Source organism: Seriola lalandi, unplaced genomic scaffold, assembly GCF_002814215.2.
Source record: "Seriola lalandi dorsalis isolate HSWRI2012SDOR001 ecotype SW California unplaced genomic scaffold, Sedor1 jcf7180002054422, whole genome shotgun sequence".
Classification (NCBI taxonomy): domain Eukaryota; kingdom Metazoa; phylum Chordata; class Actinopteri; order Carangiformes; family Carangidae; genus Seriola; species Seriola lalandi.
In genome coordinates, this window is record NW_019524975.1 from 502,960 (window position 1) to 522,663 (window position 19,704).

The following is a 19,704-nucleotide window of genomic DNA, read 5'->3' on the forward strand; positions in this document are numbered from 1 at the left end:
TCTCGCGAGATTCTGCGAGGTGATAAGTTGAAGAAACATGGCGACGTCTAATTTGTTAAAGGTAAGAAGCACTTGAATATTTCATATTTCTCATCTTTATGTGCAGATTTAAACTCTTCGCTTTCATATATTTTCACTGTTAGTGGATATTTATATATTTGCTGCTATCACATGCATCTACACGCTCTCATAGTGTAAATATATGAAATAAAACACAATAGGTGCGTCTGAAGTCACACTTGTCACCGCTGTCGTTGTTGAACTCCGGTGTCCGTTTCCCCAACGGTTTATCCCCCCACCCTGACCACAACCGGTCTTCAAACCGAACCCGGCCCCTTCTGAACCCGACTCCGACCACAGCCGTTACCCCAGTCAGCCACCTCGGCCGCGGTGAACCGCAGCCGAACAAGCACCCGAACAAGCACCATCTCAAGCCCTAAATCTTACACCGGAGACCCGGTTCAAAGGGCGCATTTATTCTGACACCGGACACCCTTTCACCCGTCAGCAACACACCGGCAAAGCTCCCTTTATTAGGCGAACTGTTGCAAACCTGCTAACCTCTCCTCGAAGTGATAAATACACAGCCCGTGTCCACCAGGCCCCGGGAAGCTTCACTTGTTCATAAGTTCTCTGTGTCCAAAGTGGTCAGGTAGCATCACAGGTGAGAGGAGAGGTGGCTTCACGGGCGGCCCGCCCCCCTCCTGACACTCCGGTACTTCACTTAGCTTCGGCTAATGTCAGGGTAAATATTAGGGGCACCACAAGAAGTGGTATGTTTAAATACAAGGCAGTTTTTAATGGTTAATAACAAATGTGCATGATGTGAATTCTCCGAGCTAAAAGGTGATACCTGCACACAACAGCAGCAGAGGTGCAAATACTGCTGCACTGAGAGGAGTGTTCATGTGATGGGACCTTTTTGTGTGTGTGATTCTTTTGACACTAGCATTAATAGACAAAACAAGCCTTCATGTGGGCAGTATGGACACTATGGAGATGGATCTGTCCAGCTGATGGATCTCAGGTCAAGCATCATAAGATAGTAGCAGATGTGTTATTTTATTTTGTTGAACTAGATGCCGAATTCAATAATCGGTCATTGATCCAATTCAATCGCACCGATGCTTCACCTCCATTATTACAAACCAGTGTTGTGTGGACCATAATTCTCTAAATGTACACAGTAAGATGCCAAGCATGTTTAGATTAACCTTAGAAGCCTAGGGCCCAAAAATGTGTTATAGGGCCCCTTCTGACTCCCACTGTACATGGTAGTTTCACTGTTTTCCCTGGCACCCAGAAACTAACCAGAACTCAAGAGGTGGAATGATTAGTTGGTCAATTGATTAGTAGTTTGAGAGAAAATTAACTGGGGAAAAATGTTGATAATGGTTTTATTGTATAATTCTTTTTTTGAAGAGAAAATGCAAAAAAAAATCACTGATACCAGCTTCTCAAATGTGAATATTTGCTCCATAGCTTCCTATAACAGCAAACTGTTGACTGTGTTCATACATTTTACAAACTGACCAATCAATAGATTAACGTAAGTAACGGTCAGATGTATTGGTAATTAAAATAATGATTGGTTGCAGTCTTACAGTACTTTTATGATGGAATATTTCGACCATACCAAACCATAGTTTTCTTTGTGTTAATAACTTGACATGGTGGTGTGGTGGTTAGCACTGATGCCTCACAGTAAGATGGTTCTGGGTTCAGAGAACTCAAACTTGCCAGCCTTTCTGTTACGAGATTCTTCCTGTGCCTACTTGGGTTTTCTCCGGTTGCTCTGGCTTCCTCCCACAATCCATAGTTACGCAGCTTAGGTTAATTGGCAACTCTGGGTGTGAATTGTTGTTTGTCTTTGTCAACTGGCTTCAGCTCCGTGACTCGCCTGTGGTATAGCTAATGTATGGACAGAACAATGGCTACAACAAAGTAGCCACAAATATGAACTAAAACCACTCAAAACCATTTTGTCTTAACACCAGATTTTGACATAGAGTACATCTACAAGATACATAATAAATCTCATGTGAGGTGCATTACGTAATTAAAAACTTGCTTTAGCTGAGATAGAATTCTTTAAAGCTATAAAAAGCTATTCTATGGCAGTGACATTTGAAAATCTAATTATCCCATTTTATCCCAGCCTTTGGTCTATCTCCATTCTTAACTCTCTGTCTGTCTTCTCTCACTTTCTCTCTCCCAACACTTTCCCTCTCATTGCTGTTTTTATCCTTCCTTCTCTTCCTCTTGATCCACCCATCCCATATCTCTCCTCCAGAACAAGGGGTCCCTGCAGTTTGAGGACAAGTGGGATTTGATGCGACCCATCGTTCTCAAGCTGCTCAGACAGGAGGCCGTCACCAAGCAACAGTGGTTCGACTTGTTCTCGTAAGAGATACTCTCTGCTCTGTCCCTTCTCTGCTTTATTTAAGACAGTGGTCCAATGTAGCAGCAGATCCTGAATACAGATGCCTTACTTTGAACATAGAATGGCACAGCTGTCCACTCACAAATCACAGCAGACTGTTTAGGTGCATTTCAGCAGCATACACATGCAATAGATGGGTTTAGTTTTTACCAACATGTGTTGTACTTTACATAATCCCTGCATGTATTTGTAGGTATGCCTGATGAAAATGTTTCCATAGCTTAACTTCCACATCATGATGAGGTAATTTATGGACTTTAAGGATAGTCATTTACTTCCATGTGTGATGTGTTTGCCTACGAAATAGGATGTTGTGCTGTGGTTTAAAACCATGAAGAATATGATTGGATTGGATTTGATTTGATTTGAAGGCAAAAACTACAAATTACAATGATGGTGCCTTTTTTATTTAGCTGTTATTGTAAGGTGCTTTTTCTGAGTTAACCAGGTGTGAAGAGGATTATGGTATTATTGTTGTTGCTATACAACAGTTACAACAACCTTCAAGCTGTCCAATTGTTTTTAAATTGTTTTAGAAGTTAGTTTTAGTAGAGTTAGTTTTTTTTGAAGGGTTGCATTCTCTCATCTGAATAGAGGGTCTAAGAATATAGACGGTGTCATATGCTCTGCTGATTTTAAAGCCCTTTGAGGCAAAATTGTGGCTTGTGATACTGGGCTGTATAAATACAACTGATTTGATTTATCTGATCCTTAAATGTCAAAAGGGATTATGGGGACAGGAAAAATGGTCAAGGAGAGGAAGTTTGTGATTTTGGTCTTGAAAAAGAAGAAGGATGACTTTGGGGAACAGGAACATGGGGAGCTTTATTACAATTTATCATCTTCTCCCAAAGAGCCCATGAAATACGGGTCACATTTGAAGGGATAGTAACTATATAATATGAGAGGATTTGAAACTTGCAGCACAGCGTCTCAATTTGAGAGAAAAAGTCCATGAGAGTGTCCCAGAAATTGAGGTGCAGAGTTTGGAGGAGCCACACATGGTGGGACAAAACCAGTGAAAATGAAAGGTTATGGCAGGATTCAGTTCGGTATGCTCTGCAGTCTCTGCTAGGCAGCAGCTGGCAGTGCTAGTGTGTTATTCCACAAGCTAAGTTACACAAGGGAACAGCTCAGTCTGACAGTGTTTGCAGTATTTTCTCAGTGACCACAATGTCGGGTTGAAATTAAAACCTTGTCCTGACACTGACGTTGCTTTTCTTCCTGCTTTTAATCACATGCTGTTCCCGTCAGTGCCTTGAATATCCATAAGAATGTGACATTGATGTTTTGAAACTATTTTAAACCTCCTGAGACTTTGCTTGAATTAAGTTTTGTTTCCAAGAGATATCAGAGAAAGTACTGAATTGTATTTGTTGCATGGCAACATAAGCTTATTTAAAATTATATCAGGAAGTACCAGGACCCGCTTAAAGCTTGCTGTTTTCAGTGGCAGCATTCTGCATGAATGGCTTCACCATCACCTTAGTGAAAGTCACATGTACTGTAAAGTTGAATGAATGTAAGATATGCTGTTTTAGACATTAATAATTAACTTAAATGAACTTCAGTGAGGTACCATTTCCTTCTTTCTGCCAGAGATGTCCATGCTGTGTGTCTATGGGATGATAAAGGACCAGCCAAAATCCACCAAGCCCTCAAAGAGGACATCCTAGACTTCATCAAACAAGCACAGGCTGTAAGTTATGCGTTTAGGTGGTTTAATTTGATGTTCTTTTGTTCTTATTTGTGTGTTTGTTTAGTAATCCCTTTTTAGACATGCACACCTTTATGTTAATATGATGGCAGTTTAACATGTTGGTCTCATGTCTGTATAAGCACCCTGGTCACTTTTATGCCATAAAGTCACAACAACAATGTTTTAAAATGATTTTATCAAGTTGCTTTATGCTGATATGAAACACCTTGAACTGACATTGTGTATGAAAGGTGATGACGTGGCCTGACAACTGTGAGCTACACCATGCTGCAACAAAGCTTGATTTCTGAGAGGAGCTGTTTGAATAAATGTTTTGTCCCCGTTCAAGTTACTGTTTAAATGGTCCCTTGTGTAGATGCTGCCTTTCATTACCACATCTCCTCTGGAAAGTGATAAAGAAGTAGGATAATTGTTACAGGGAACAAAGGATCAGGGTGCTTCATAAGTTTTTATTAGTTGACCTGTATCACCTCTAACTTTTGCTTGCATATGTTGCCATGGCAGCGGGTGCTGAGCCACCAGGACGACACGGCACTGCTAAAAGCTTACATTGTAGAGTGGAGGAAGTTTTTCACCCAGTGCGACATCCTGCCCAAACCATTCTGTCAGCTTGAGATCACACTGATGGGCAAACAGGGCAGCAACAAGAAAACAAACATGGAGGACAGCATCGTACGTAAGGTGAGGGGGTGAGGTGGGAAAACCCCAGTTTGAGGGGTCAAGATCTCATTCGACAACAAGCACAAAAATAAAAGGAGGAGGAATGAGATGATGAGATGACAGAAGAGGAAGCAGCAAGATGGAGAGGTGGATACGGAGAACAACAGGGGCAGGTAGAACGTCAGTGTGGACGACGGTGACATTTTGCTTAATAGTTGAGAGGAGCAGGATGGGAATAGATGAATAAAAAAGAAAAAGAAAGCATCAAGTCGGGATGACATGAAATCATATGCAACATTAAGAAGAAAGGAAAAGGAAATAAAGGAGAGGATGTGAGAAGTGGCTCAGAGGGAGGAAAACATATTCCTAAATGATCAGTGTTACAAGTGGGCTGCAGTGAGTAACCAAGGGTCAGTTAGTCAAAAACTCCTCCTGTAAGAGAATAGTATGAAAGTATTAATCATGTGATATTTGATCCTTGCGAAGAATCTCGCTCAGAAAAATGATTCCAGGTAAAGTGCTGTGGAGGAGGAAGTTGTGGGAGAGAGAATGAGTCAACAGGCAGATGGAAGAAGTTTCATTAAAAGCACTTCATAAATAAAGTAAACGTGACTATTCTTGGATGGCAGGAAATGGAGGGTAACTATTTAACTATATAACTAACTATTTAACACTTTATTTTTGCAGCTGATGCTGGACACGTGGAACGAGTCGATCTTCTCCAACATTAAGAGTCGCCTGCAGGACAGTGCCATGAAGCTGGTACATGCTGAGAGGCTGGGGGAGGCCTTCGACTCCCAGCTGGTTATAGGAGTACGAGAGTCGTACGGTAAGACGGACAGAAATGAAACACATGGCCCGGGCACAGAAACACAGAGATGGACATTATTCTGCAGAACCAATTGATATGGGCAGAAGTAGAGATACGATAGTGATTTCAAATCTGTCCATTTAAATAAACCCTTACGTCTACTGTGAATATATAGGATGGGATGTTGTTACTGAATGCACTCATTAAGAAAAAGCACTAGTTAATTACCACTTTTTGTTCCGCTCTCTGCCCTTCTCTCACACTAGTGAACCTGTGTTCCAACCCAGAGGACAAGCTGCAAATATACAGGGATAACTTTGAGAAAGCCTACCTGGACTCCACAGAGAGGTTTTACAGAACACAGGCACCGTCCTACCTGCAACAGAACGGCGTCCAGAACTACATGAAATATGTATGCCACATTAATATTGAGTATTGCAAGTAGAAGTGTTGGCATGAAGGATATGGTTACTTTTCAGTGTGGAAAAGAACAAATACTCTCCGTAAGCCAGCATTTTGATGTAACTTGTAGTGTTAACTGATTATATTCACAGCTGGGTGAATAGTTAATGGAAACATGCAAAGTGGCATATTTTGTGTTTTTGCAGAACATAATGTTTTTTATACCTGTTATAGTTTTCAAATGTTTTACAACACTTTTACACGCCATTATTCTGATGCACCAAAATATTCCAAATGACAAACGTGACTTTCACCCTGTTATAGCTGAACTTTTTGGACAGTAATACCCAAAGTTACTACCTTGGCCGTGTGTGTGCATGAGAGAGATTTAATTGTTGGTTTATTCAGTGTTTGTGTAACCTTGATTCTTAGTATCTGTGTTTTGTGTTGATGTGTGTTTCCCTGCAGGCAGACGCTAAGCTGAGAGAAGAGGAGAAGAGAGCACTTAGATATCTAGAGACACGTCGTGAATGTAACTCTGTTCAAGCAGTAAGTGTCTTTGACAGGATCTGAAGTATTGATACTACTAATTTATTTATTTCTAATAATTAATAATAACTAATAATAATTATTATTTATTTCTCAGCATTTTCAGGTCATCTTGTCACATTATGTTCAGTACAAGGTTGAACAGCGTTAAAGAGCCTGACATTTACTAAATTAAGTCTAACTTTTGACCACAGTTGGTCCAAAAATAAATTTATTAAGCTTTAAATTAGTTTCTCTCACAGTGAGCCTTTGTTTTATTGTGTGTCTTCGCAGCTTATGGAATGTTGTGTGAATGCTCTGGTGACGTCGTTCAAAGAGACCATCTTAGCCGAATGTCCAGGGATGATCAAACGCAACGAGACAGACAGTGAGTAACGCTGCGCTGTGGTCAAATCATCATGAGTCTGGTGGAACCTCTGTGGAAGTTTGCAGAAACTCAGCTTGAGGCTTGATCAATTGTGGATTTAGACAGTCCTCTACCTGCTGGACTTCAGTTACTCACCTGTAACTGGAGGTGCATGACATTTGGGTTTTAGCCAATCCTCTTCCTGTCCTGTGTGTTGTCTTCTCCCTGGAGCAGAGCTGCACCTGATGTTTTCACTGATGGACAAGGTTCCAAACGGGATCGAGCCGATGCTGAAAGACCTGGAAGAACATATCATCAGTGCTGGACTAGCAGACATGGTGGCTGCTGCCGAGACTATCACTACTGTATGTGCACAAACACACACTTATTACACATCTCCTCAATCTCATGTTCAGTTTACACGTGGTCATGATTAAACCCATCCTTTTAATTTGATTAATTCATTCATGAATACCGGCCTCATGGATGCCAGCACTATGAGTGTTCAGTTTTTTTTTAAAAATAATAATGCCATTACAAACAAGACCAGATAATGCCTTTATAGTTGTTTATAATCAGAATTCTAACATTTGACTTGCTTGGTGCCAAAAGAATGATCGGAGGTTAAAATGTGACAATATCTTTAAAAAGTGATCCCAGAACTCAGTTTACCTTAGTTGAAACACCTTTTGTACAGTAGATGTGTTTAGAGCAGGAACCCTAGATTTAGTGTGTGACATCAGTATTGAGTTAACACTTAATATTGAATGGCAACTTTCACAACATGTACAATAGTTTTAATGTGTCTGTGTGTGTGTGTGTGTGTGTGTGTGTGTGTGTGTGTGTGTGTGTGTGTGTGTATGTGTGCGTGTGCGTGTGCATGTGTGTGTATGTGTGTGTGTCTCCCCATTCAACAAGTGTGGGTATGAAGACTCAGCCGGAGTCAAAGTGTCCAGAGCTGCTGGCAAACTACTGTGATATGCTGCTAAGGAAAACTCCTCTCAGCAAGAAACTCACCTCAGAGGAAATTGAGCTAAAACTCAAAGAAGTGGTGAGTCTCTGTCTTGTCAGCCTGGCTTTAATTAAACAGGGCTATTATTATTATTATTATTATTATTATTATTATTAAGCGTTGCCTTTTACCTTCCCTTTTGTCCTCTGTTCTCACACTGATCTCTTCTTTTATGGTGTCTGCTTGCAGCTCTTGGTGTTGAAGTATGTCCAGAATAAAGATGTGTTCATGCGTTACCACAAAGCTCACCTGACCCGCCGCCTGATTCTGGACATTTCAGCAGACAGTGAGATTGAAGAGAACATGGTTGAGTGGCTGAGAGTGAGTTACACTTTTCTTAAATCTGTTGTCAGACACTTGGACAGAGAATAAATTCATAGTTCAAGAGCTGTTCCACATATACCACATACTCAATGCCAGTACTATCATCATACGTATCTTTGGGGAATATAAGCACATCTTTCTATAAAACCAACAAAAGTTTTTCTATTTAACAACAAAACAAACTTGAAAAAAATGCATCAGTGTTGGATTTTGTCTTCAAAAAAGCTGTTGTACAGGAACTTTAGCTGAATCTATCTCATGCTGTTTCTCCACTGGCCTGGTTTGTGTCTTTGCTCCACTGACTGTATGTAAAGATGGACAATGCGTCTCCACTTCCTCCCGCTGTCCAAAATTGTAGTCAAAATATCCCAGATATGGATATCTTGCAGGGGTGGCATCATTTGGAGCCAGAGGATGCGCATTAGTGATCAGGGGGTGGAGCCGTGGCGTCTAGGTCCCACTCGAGTGAATCATGACAGCTGTCATATCATGATGTTACACTCCCGTTTTATACAATAAAATAATTCATTAAAACCAAACAGAAATCAGAAAAATTAACTCTTGAACAAACATCAGCCTCATAAGAACTACCTAAAATGACCATGATCATCTGACACTAACATGGAGGAGCGGGGTTTATAACCTATACCTATACTGTGAATTAATCTCTCCTCTGCTTTGTTGTCCTGTGTGTGTGTGTGTGTGTGTGTGTGTGTGTGTGTGTGTGTGTGTGTGTGTGTGTGTTTGTTTAGGAAGTAGGAATGCCTGCTGATTATGTGAACAAGCTGGCCAGGATGTTTCAGGACATCAAGGTGTCAGAGGACCTCAATCAGGTCTTCAAAGAGATGCACAAACACAACAAGCTGGCACTGCCAGGTACACACACACACACACACACACACACACACACACACACACACACACACACACACACACAAGCTGACATTTAGTTTCTTAGAAACAGAATCACTTTAGATAAAACAGTGTGAACCACTTTGACACAAATCTGTTGAAAATTACAAAATTACCACTTTTGTAGTTATGTTTTCCTTTCCATCAGTTTTTGCTTCCATCATTCCCGGCCAGTGTCTTGCATGGTAGCTCACTGCCACTGTTGTGAAAGTGTGTGTGTGAATGAGAACGAAGCCAAATTGTAAAGCACTTTGGATAAAAGTGATATGTATATACATAAATATATATGCAGCCCATTTATGAACTTTTTTTCTCTCCTTTCCTTCTCTCTCTGTCTCTTTTTTCATCAGTTTAACACATCAGTTAAAGTGCACACATTATTGCAGAGATTAAATGTCTCTAATATTTGGGTTATTTTGCTGCCCAAACACAAATGATTCTCTGGATGGAAGAATATATTTTAAAGCCGCACTCTTCTCTTTTTTCCCGCAGCGGACAGTGTGAACATTAAGATCCTGAATGCCGGAGCTTGGTCACGCAGCAGTGAGAAGGTGTTTGTCTCGCTGCCCACGGAGCTGGAGGACCTGATCCCTGAGGTGGAAGACTTTTACAAAAGGAATCACAGTGGCCGCAAACTCCACTGGCATCACCTCATGTCTAACGGCATTGTGAGTAGATTCGTAGATAGTAGATGGTGCAGGGTTCCTGCTGCCATGAAGAACCAACAGTCAGAACCTCACAGAGATAAAATGTCATTTTTTACACTCCTGGAAAATGAAATTGGTTTTGGAAATTACTGAGATAAAAGTATCTTTTGTTCCTGCAGCCTCTCCTCGCTCTCTTCTCCCTCAACTTTATCTTCCTCGTATTCATCCTGCCCTCCACTTTTCCCTCTCTCCTCTATTTTTTATTGACCTTGATAATGAGATGGAGGTGTGCAGCCTGTCACCTGCAGCTCTTTATCTAACGGCTCACTGTGGCCGTTTCTACTTATTTCATTCTTCCCATGCAAAAATTAAAAATGGTTTTGTCAACTAAAATTTGCAGACAGTTTTATAGATGACAAACGCAGCCTATCTCCTGGGACTGCTTCACAGTAAAGGAAAGGCTTGTATGTTGAATGCTTTTCATGTGATGCAGCAGCAGTAGGAAATGTTTGGTGTGCATTAGCATTAACTTATGCAGCTCTGACATGACTGTAGAGAATGATCAGGAAACAGGAAGGCATCTGTCAGTGAGATACAGTTAAAGTTATTAGTAATAGTGAAGTACATGCATACATCATTTGAATGAAACCCTTGTGTATGTGATGGTAGTTGAATCCCATGCAGGTATGGCTGACTTTCCTAGTAACAATGAAACCTACGACAGAGATAGGTACTTACTGAATGTAAATACATTGAATGACTATTGCAGAAAAATGCAGGACATACACTTTATCAAAAATGGTGTCTGAAATAATAAAAATCTTATAGATAATAACTTAAAAATGCCAAATATTTACAATTTAAAGCCCCTTTCACACCAGGATTACTGTGTATGCGTAAACAGGCGATTGACTCCCTTCACACTGAGTTTGCCTTTCTGTTCAGATTGAGAGGACACACAACTGCAGGGAGCAATGTCATCAAATGCATCAGGCTTTTGTCTGCAGTGTGAAAGGGAACAATCAGCATTCACACCTGGGTCAAATGACTCTGCAGTAGTTGCAGGTGTTTATCAGCTCTGGCTCCGATCAGCAGTGATGTAAAAACAACACCTGGGCGAACCCGCTAATTTTCCTTTTCCTGCTATGACGTCTTTCAGAGCACAGACACTGTAAACACAACTGTCACCTGTCCAGCACCAGAAACACTGTGGCTACAGCTTTTTGTTTTAAAAGCACACAATCACTAACAATCACTTAGCGTCTCACACAAAGGCTCAGACACTTATCTGTGTGTGTGTGTGTGTGTGTGTGTGTGTGTGTGTGTGCGTGCGTGCGCTCTGTTAGTGCATGTGATGATGTTGCTCCCTAGAGTTCTGTGTCTGTTCTCTCAGTCCGAATAGAAAGGCTTTTATACGCACTAATTTTGGTGTAAAAAGAATTGAAGTGTCGAATAGAAATCATCATCATTTACATTGTTTAGATGTTTGCTTGGTAGCAGTCTTCTTCTTCCTTATGTTTGTTGGCTCCAACGGTACCAACTGTATCATGCACACAAGGGCGCAAATACATGTACAAGATAAACCCAAACAGGGACCTGCTCCTTTCCAATTCTTTCCAAAGCTGTCCAACCATCCTAAAGCTGTTCTGATGAAGTGTACTGACAGTGTTACAGAGAGGCTGAACTTCATAAAATGAGGAAAGAGAATGGGAGGAGTATTTTAGAGTATTTTCTCTGATGTATTCTTTTCAGCGGTTGTCATGCTACCGAACCAAACTGACTGTGTTACCGTCATTCTTGTAAACAAACACTCTGCCCTTCTCACTTTTTCTGTGTCCTGTCGCTGGCTCCTCTGTTTCTCCTCCCTCTGCTCAGATCACCTTTAAGAATGAGGTGGGTCAGTACGACCTGGAGGTGACAACCTTCCAGCTCGCCGTGTTGTTCGCCTGGAACCAGAGACCCAGAGAGAGAATCAGCTTTGAGAACCTCAAGCTGGCAACAGAGCTGCCTGACGCAGAGCTACGCCGCACACTCTGGGTCAGTCCAAGGAAACATTTTACTTTCAATCCATCATCACATCACAAGTACACAGGATTACAACATTTACTGAGGTTAAACACATTCTTTACCAGCCGCACAGCCAGCCATCAAATATCCATGTCATTAATCTACATCTATATCTGCGCTCACTGACATTTCTAACCAGAAAAAACAGGATCAAAACCTTGTCTACAAAAACAACAACAGGAGTGTGTTATGTTGTATTATTTTTGTGCATAATTTCTTCTCATAGTAACACAATTTTGAAAACAGTGGTAATTAAACAACATTACTATCAGAATATGTTCAACAGAGTCCGAGACAGTGTGAATGGTGATTTTTGGATTATCGTAACACCAGCTGACTGCACACATGGTTGTTAGCATCTGTTCTCTGTCTCTCTTTGCAGTCTCTGGTTGCCTTCCCCAAGCTGAAGAGACAGGTGTTGTCTTACGACCCTCCAGTTAACTCACCCAAAGACTTCACAGACAGCACACTCTTCTACGTCAACCAGGAGTTCTCCCTCATGTATGTTTGGTGTTTGTACAAATAAGAAAAATATTATATACTTCCTCTCTCATTGTTTTTTTTTTTTTAATACATTGCAAATGACTATTTGTTCCCAAAAATGTGGTGGTTTTAAGTTCCCATTGACCCATGATTTTATTCAGGGATGAGAATGCAAATGGTGTCATTATTAATTAAATCCCCTAATATTTAATGCGGCGTAATTAAATTTAAAATTGTAAATATGTACTAAATATGTATCTTCTTACTCCCAAATAAGTTAACAAGCACTTTCAGGTCTGCTCCACACCACAACTATGTGTGTTGTAAACACATCCCATTAGAAATGATTGTTAAACCTATGATATTATGGATATTGATCATCTGTGTCTTCGTGTCTGTTATTTTCTCAGCAAAAATTCCAAAGTGCAGAAGCGGGGAAAGATCAATCTAATTGGTCGGCTACAGTTGACCACAGAGCGAATGAGAGAGGAGGAGAACGAAGGAATTGTTCAGCTCAGAATACTCAGAACTCAGGTATGAAAATACAAAATGTAATGGATTTTAACTAGACATGAGAGGGAGAGAACAACTTGTAGCTCATGTCTCAAGTTAAATTTTGCTTTTCATGTTGAATTGATTTTTTTTTTTACTTTTTATCCCCCCATCACACTACTGTGTCTTCGACCACTTGTATCTTTGCTGCTAAAGTTAAAGATTGTGGATTTGGTCTTTTTTCTTTTTTTTGTTGTTGATTATTTTATTTATGATTTTCTTACATTAGAACAATCACACATACACTAAACACAATAGACGCACAATACTACAAAATGACAAGAGAGAATGGATTCTTCAGCAGAACTCCCAAGAGCAAGCAATCACGATAGGAGACTGTGACCGTCCGCCAGGAGAATCACAAAAAAACAAAACTAGGGTGCAAAACAGAACAAAAAAAGAAAACAAACAAACAAACAAAAAAAAGACAAAACGAAATGGACAGTTGACCGAACATCCATACAGTATACACAACAAGACAGAGCTTACACAGAGTAGAGATACAACATAGCAGCAAAGCTCATAGAGTGTCTCATAGAGCATTGTCAAAAATGGCTTCCACACCTTCTGGAAAAACTCTTGTGCCTTCCATCTAATCCTCCATCTTAGCAACAGAAAGCATCTTGTTGAGCCACCTCTTGAAACATGGAGGCGATGGACATTTCCAGTTTGATAATATAATTTTTTTTGTTGCAGCCATGCCTGCTTTAAAAGCCTGCTGTTGATGGAAAGGTCCTCCTCCTATCAGAACAACCATATGGTGCTATGACACAATCTGGCTGAATGTTAGTTCCATATTGTTTGGAAAGCCAATTAAATATGTTACACAAGAAATTACTTAGTAATGGATGGTGCCAGAATAAGTGTGATAGTGATCCTTAAGCAGTGCCACATCTGTCACACATTCACACACATCACACATTCAGATTCAAAAATCTTAAAGTTTTAGAGTAGTGCAGTGTGTGTAAGACTTTATATTGAATTCATCTGCATCTCACAGTTCCTCTGACACTGTAACGCCCAATTCGTCTGCCCAGGCATCTCTGTTCTGTTTTTGTATTCTATTCTCTCGAACTCTTTCTGTGGCACAGCAATCAAGATTAGAAGATGTCAGATTATCCGCGGCGCATCACCCTTCACATCATTTCGTCTTTTCCAGCTTTTTCTTAGTTTAAGTGCAGCTTGTAAAGGTAAATTTGTAACATTTGCTCTTTTTCCCACTCAGGAGGCCATCATCCAAATCATGAAGATGAGGAAGAGGATCAGCAACGCCCAGCTGCAGACGGAGCTGGTGGAGATCCTGAAGAATATGTTTCTGCCGCAGAAGAAAATGATTAAGGAACAGATCGAGTGGCTCATCGAACACAAGTACATAAAGAGGGACGAGGCAGACATCAACACCTTCATCTACATGGCCTAAGCAGGGACTGAGGGTGTGCTTTCTTGCTCTGTTTTTAACTCCTGGCCTGCGACCAGCGCTTTGAGAACCTGCGAGAGGAGCGAGGACGTGTTTGAAGAAAAGGAGAGGGGTGATGATAAGTAGGGATCGTGTTGAAGGACAAGGAATAGTCTTTTCAACAGAAGTGTGGATTTTTCTTTGTGTTTGTGAGGCGCAAGTGTGTGATCGGAGTGTCATTTCAAGGCATAGCGTTGAGTCATCAGGGCTGCCTTTGTCTCTGCTGCTCTCGAGTGTGAGATCAGAGGAGAGGGGCAGCAGTGTGCAGCGTCTGCCGGCAGCTCAGAGGAAAAATAGTGAGATAATTAAATGAAATACTTCCTGCCTTACTTTCATCAGCAACAGACTGCAGAATAGGAGGAGGGGAAGGGGGACAGATGTAACAAGCTAATATCAATCCTTCGCTTTCACGTGATGCTGCAGCTGTCATCTCAGCGGCAGCCATTTTGCATCCCTCCTATTCTACTCAAGTCTAATTTTTGAACAGGGAATGCAAAAAGCTGTGAGTGGAAGCTGCCATTGAGGAGGAGCCGACTTGGATGGAGAGACTAGTTCAAACTACCGAGGAGTATTTTGCCAAATCGTGTGTTTGTGTGTATGTTTGGGGTTTGAATGCATGGTGTGTATCTGGTCTTTTAAATGTGTGTATGTGTGTGCACTTTCAACCGCATGCTGCTCTATGATTTTTTTTTTTTAAATTTTGTTCAGTAGAGGGTCTGTCACATTTTGTCTGAAAATCTTGGGAATTTAAGACCAGCTGCCATTTAAATCCAGATGTTTAGTCTTCTCTTTACCCTTCGTGTTTCAGGTGGAGTTCATCAGCAGATAAACAAGTATGTGTCTTGTGGGACAGTTATCATACTGCAAACTATTTTAGTGAGTAAAAACCTGAACTCAGTGCATCAAGGAGAGACATGACTAAAATTATGACCAGGTGCTTGATTTTTGTTTTTAATTTATTTATATAGTGCAGCAGTAAAATAGAAACAAAAAAACCCCATCTCTGAGTTTTTACCTCATCAGTCCACTAAGCGTTTCATTCTTTGCACAGTGCAGTTACAGGAAAATGCTGTTAAACATAAACAAGATTAGAGGGAACCACACAGAACAGTGTCTGAGCTGTTGATATTTAACAAAGTTAAATATGATATATAGGTTAGTAGAAATCCTTCAGGTGGAGCACAGCGTGGAAAATGTAATCATGTGACAAATCACCGTCCTGATAGTTTGCTGCAGGTTGCAAAAGGTCAAATAATTTATTTTTAATCTTATTTAAGATTAAATGAAGTGTTTCTCACAGCGTTTGACTTTCAGTTCTCCACAGATAAACTTCCAGTGTTGAAATAAGTTGATTCTTTTTTTTTTCCAGAGGCAGTTACAGGGAGTTGACAAGTGGTGTTTGTGTGTGACCTCCAAGGACTGACTTGTTCTTGAAAGGATATTTGAAAGTGTTAAAGCAACTATAATAGTCACACCGACATTAGCATAGTGCTGGTTTCACACTCTGTTTCTGTGTCGTTATGTCGCTGCATTTTTTATGCTGCTTAGACCTTTAATATATTTGAGGTATTACAGAATAATTCCCGCAGCGACTCCTGGACATTTTCTGTCCTGTCACAGTGGGTGAGCTGCAGAAACGTTAGCACAGTGAAATAGAAAGGAAAAACAGCTGCTGAGTCAAAACAATATAACTAGTTACACTGAGATCACAGAGAAGAGCTCTTCTTGAGGAGTGCATGTCGAAAACACTGCAATCATTTAAAAATCATAAAATCATGATTCTGCAACCCTCAGTCCTAAAAGTACTACTGCGGTTTAACTTGGTGACGTCACTTTGTGAGCGAATGTTGTTCTGCTCTGATTTTGGATTTCCTGTCAAACTGAAACATCAAATCCTGAGAGCAGTGAGGAGGAAGAAAGACAACAGTGAATGTGTGGGGTTGAATTTTTTATATTTATTATATATTTATGAAGAATGTTACTCTGTTTGTCAGTTGAAATGTTCTTGTTTGCTTTCAAAAGATGTTTTCTTTGTGTACGTTCACAGCGCTGACACAGTACTGAGATCGACAGTAGTCACTTACTGCAAACCTTCAGCTTCACTTTAATCACAGAAAAGAATCTTTAGCCAAATATAATTCACTTTCCACTTAAAATGCTGAAATAGCTTTTCACCTTCTGTGAAATACAAGACCAGGGTGTTGATGATAATCAGATTGACATTTTACTTAACTGCAAAGAAGGAGAGAGAGAGCCAAGAGAGTTGTCTTGTTCTCAATTCTTTTCTGAATTCGATGAAGCCTTTCTTTGGAAATGTTTGTCGCACCTGAGACGAAACAAGCTCCCCTGTCAATCACATTATGCAGTTTCATTCTCTATGCACAGACCTGGCTCAGTTAGTGTTTTGCAGATGATTCCCTGTTGTTTTTTTACGACACTGGAGGACAGTGAGACGAGTCCCTAAAACTAAATCAGAACATTCTGAGTGTCAGTACTTCATTGTTTCGTTCAGTGATCAGCTACTTATTTACCAGCTTTGACACAGTGAGCTCCACTCATTAAGTGTTTGCCAACAAATTAAAACAAATGCTAAAACAATCTTCTTTTACAAAATACTATCTCATCCATGTGTGTTTGTTTTAGCCAATGAGGACCTTGTGCCTCTGACAGAACCTGCTGCTGAGGATGTGTCTTATGTTCCTGGGCCTGTTTCTGTTGTTTCTATTTGCCTCCTCTATCGTAGGGTGAGGAGTTCGAACAACCATACCGGGAGTAGTCTGTCATACAAGAGGCACAGAGACCGATTCCTACAGAAAACTCTCCAGAATACAAACAACAAAACACAAATCCAGTCTACCCAGTGGTCACCAGTTGGATGGCCAACTATCTATATTTATATTTCTACATCCTTACATCCACATATGATTGAAAACAGCAGAATGAAAGCAAAAGGCATTCTGGGAAATGTTGTTTATTACTCAAGTTAGATCTGGAAAGTTGAGGTAAACTGGGAACACAAGGGGAGTAATGAAATAACACAAAAATATTTCGGAGTGGATTTCTCCCTTAACGACTGAATTTTCTGTCTTTTTTATTTCTCTTGTGATTCAGTATAAACGTTTGGCTTGGGACAGATGTCATTTCCAGATGCTTCAAGGTTTATCTTGTGTGCTGTGATACCAGATGGGCTCGGTGTCAGCAAGCTCTAACAATCACAGAAACGTGTGATATGTGCGTCAGAAATCATTTCAAAACCTGTGGTTGTGCATCACCCCATGTGAACGTGTGAAAAACCTCTGGATGAGAAATTCAGCTTTGTAAATCTGTAGAAATAATCTGTAGGAAAAACAATGTAAAAGTACAAAAACAACTTCTTGATGTATCGCCCTTAAATGTGTCATGGTTCCCAAGGAATACATTATAAAAGCTGTGGACCTCCGGCCTTTTCATCTAGCACCTTTATTAGGTTTGAATTTGTCCAGCACCAGATACAAAACTAATCACACTTCCATCTGCCTCAGCTGTACTTTGTGTTTACTGCTAATTACCATGCTAACACACTAAGCTCACATGGTAAACATGTTAAACATTATATCTGCTAAACATCAGCATGTTAGCATTGTCACTGTGAACCTGTTGGCATGCTGATATTAGCGTTCAACTCAAAGCACCACTGTGCCTCAGTGCAGCTTCACTGAACCGTTAGCATGGCTGTAGACTTGTTAGATTGTTAAACTTCTCCTGCAGAGGTTTTTCACAGGTTCACACAGAGTGAAAGTTATTTCTGAACATCATTTTCAAAAGCTCTGATTCTTATTCAACATTTACAACAACAGTTTCTCAGATCTGGTTCAAAAAAATGTCATTTGCCCTCAAGCACCTTTTAACTTTTGCATTTTAACAATTTATAGAAAACTGGGATGTGTCTGACAACATATATAGAGACTTGCACTCAGTACAGAACAGTCCTGCCACAACATCTGTCTTCACAGAACTCATACATTTTCTTGACATTTTCAGAAATGTGTAAATGAAATAACATCTTTATTACTGAGGTTATGGTTATGGTCCATTACATTTAAAGGTATTTCTAATTCATCTCTGACCTCCCTATGTACACAAATGAGGGAGACAGAATATTAGAAACACCTCTCGAGGTAACGCAGTCCAGTATAACACCATCACTAAGACCTCGATGCTAAAACATATAATTGAATTAACATATCTCTGGCAAAAACTGGCATCTGGTGTACCTAATAAAGTGCACACTGAGTGTATGTGACTGAGCTCCGGGTGCAGTTTTTTCAGGTATTTATTAATCTAATGAGTCACTGTTTTTATTTATCTGGTCATCATATTGAATATTCATATTCATAGACATCTGTGCAACAACACAACAAGTATCAGTGTCTTCTTTATCAAACTGTATGAAACACACTATTAACACTGAACAGAGTATCATACAAAAAAATATCTTTTATGTTTTAAAGCATATAAAGGTGTTTCTTCCATCCATGGAAACATTTTTTAAAATACAGGTACTGGTCTTATTTTACCGCCCTTTTTTTTATTAGCCATTCTGTATTTTAAACCATGTTAAGTCGTTGAATGTGTTATATTTAATCCAATAAATAATCAGTATTAGCTGGTGAAACTGAATTGTTTTCATAGCATTTTCCAGAAATGTTTTCCTGGTCACAGACGTCTGGCCTAACTTCATATGAGGTTAAAGGACCTGGAAGTGGATTTTAGCCTGTGGAGCAGGCCATGGTTACTTTGGTTTTCACATGTGAAACCCTGAACTCACCCATCAGCCCGACCTGCATGGCGTGGGGGTGGGGCAAATTTACCTGTAGCCTTGTGTGATAACAAAACTTGAACTAAACACAATCAGTCACAGCCTAAACCAGCTGAATGTTTGCCACTACATCAAGTAAAGACATTAAACCTTGTGTTGTTGGAGTGGGGAAAGATGAGAGTGGTTCAACTACTTTTGTGTGCTGTATTGTTTTGCTTGTTTCAAGTATTTTTTAAAGTTGAATAATTTATTTCCTGGCAAAATAAAAGTCAACTGTAAAGACAGAGATTTCTGTTTCCTTATTGTGCTTCATTTCCAGACAAGTCACTATTGTCACTGAAAGAAAATGCAGACAACTAACTTGGGTGTGGGTGGATTTTGAATTTGTGCTTTGTTTTAATGAGACTTTGTAAGTATATCAAAAATATAAGAATGCATTTACCTTACAGTAAAAAAATAGGTTCCATGAATAACCAGAAGTGATGATTTTGAAGTATGATTGTGAGCTGATAAAAGATGCAA

General features: G+C 40.1%; 1 protein-coding gene across 1 annotated transcript; it reads left to right on the plus strand.

Moving 5' to 3' along the window:
• The first annotated feature begins 5 nt into the window (after positions 1-5).
• On the plus strand, positions 6-19,466 carry LOC111657949 (cullin-5-like). Its single transcript, XM_087175155.1, has 17 exons — positions 6-61; positions 2,294-2,403; positions 4,043-4,142; positions 4,668-4,844; positions 5,511-5,652; positions 5,901-6,046; positions 6,505-6,585; positions 6,859-6,952; positions 7,166-7,362; positions 7,761-7,982; positions 8,133-8,264; positions 9,020-9,143; positions 9,672-9,847; positions 11,702-11,863; positions 12,276-12,394; positions 12,787-12,910; positions 14,154-19,466. Exons 1-17 carry the CDS (start codon positions 38-40, stop codon positions 14,346-14,348), a joined length of 2,325 nt encoding a protein of 774 aa, XP_087031281.1. The 5' UTR covers positions 6-37; the 3' UTR covers positions 14,349-19,466.
• Positions 19,467-19,704: the final 238 nt, after the last annotated feature.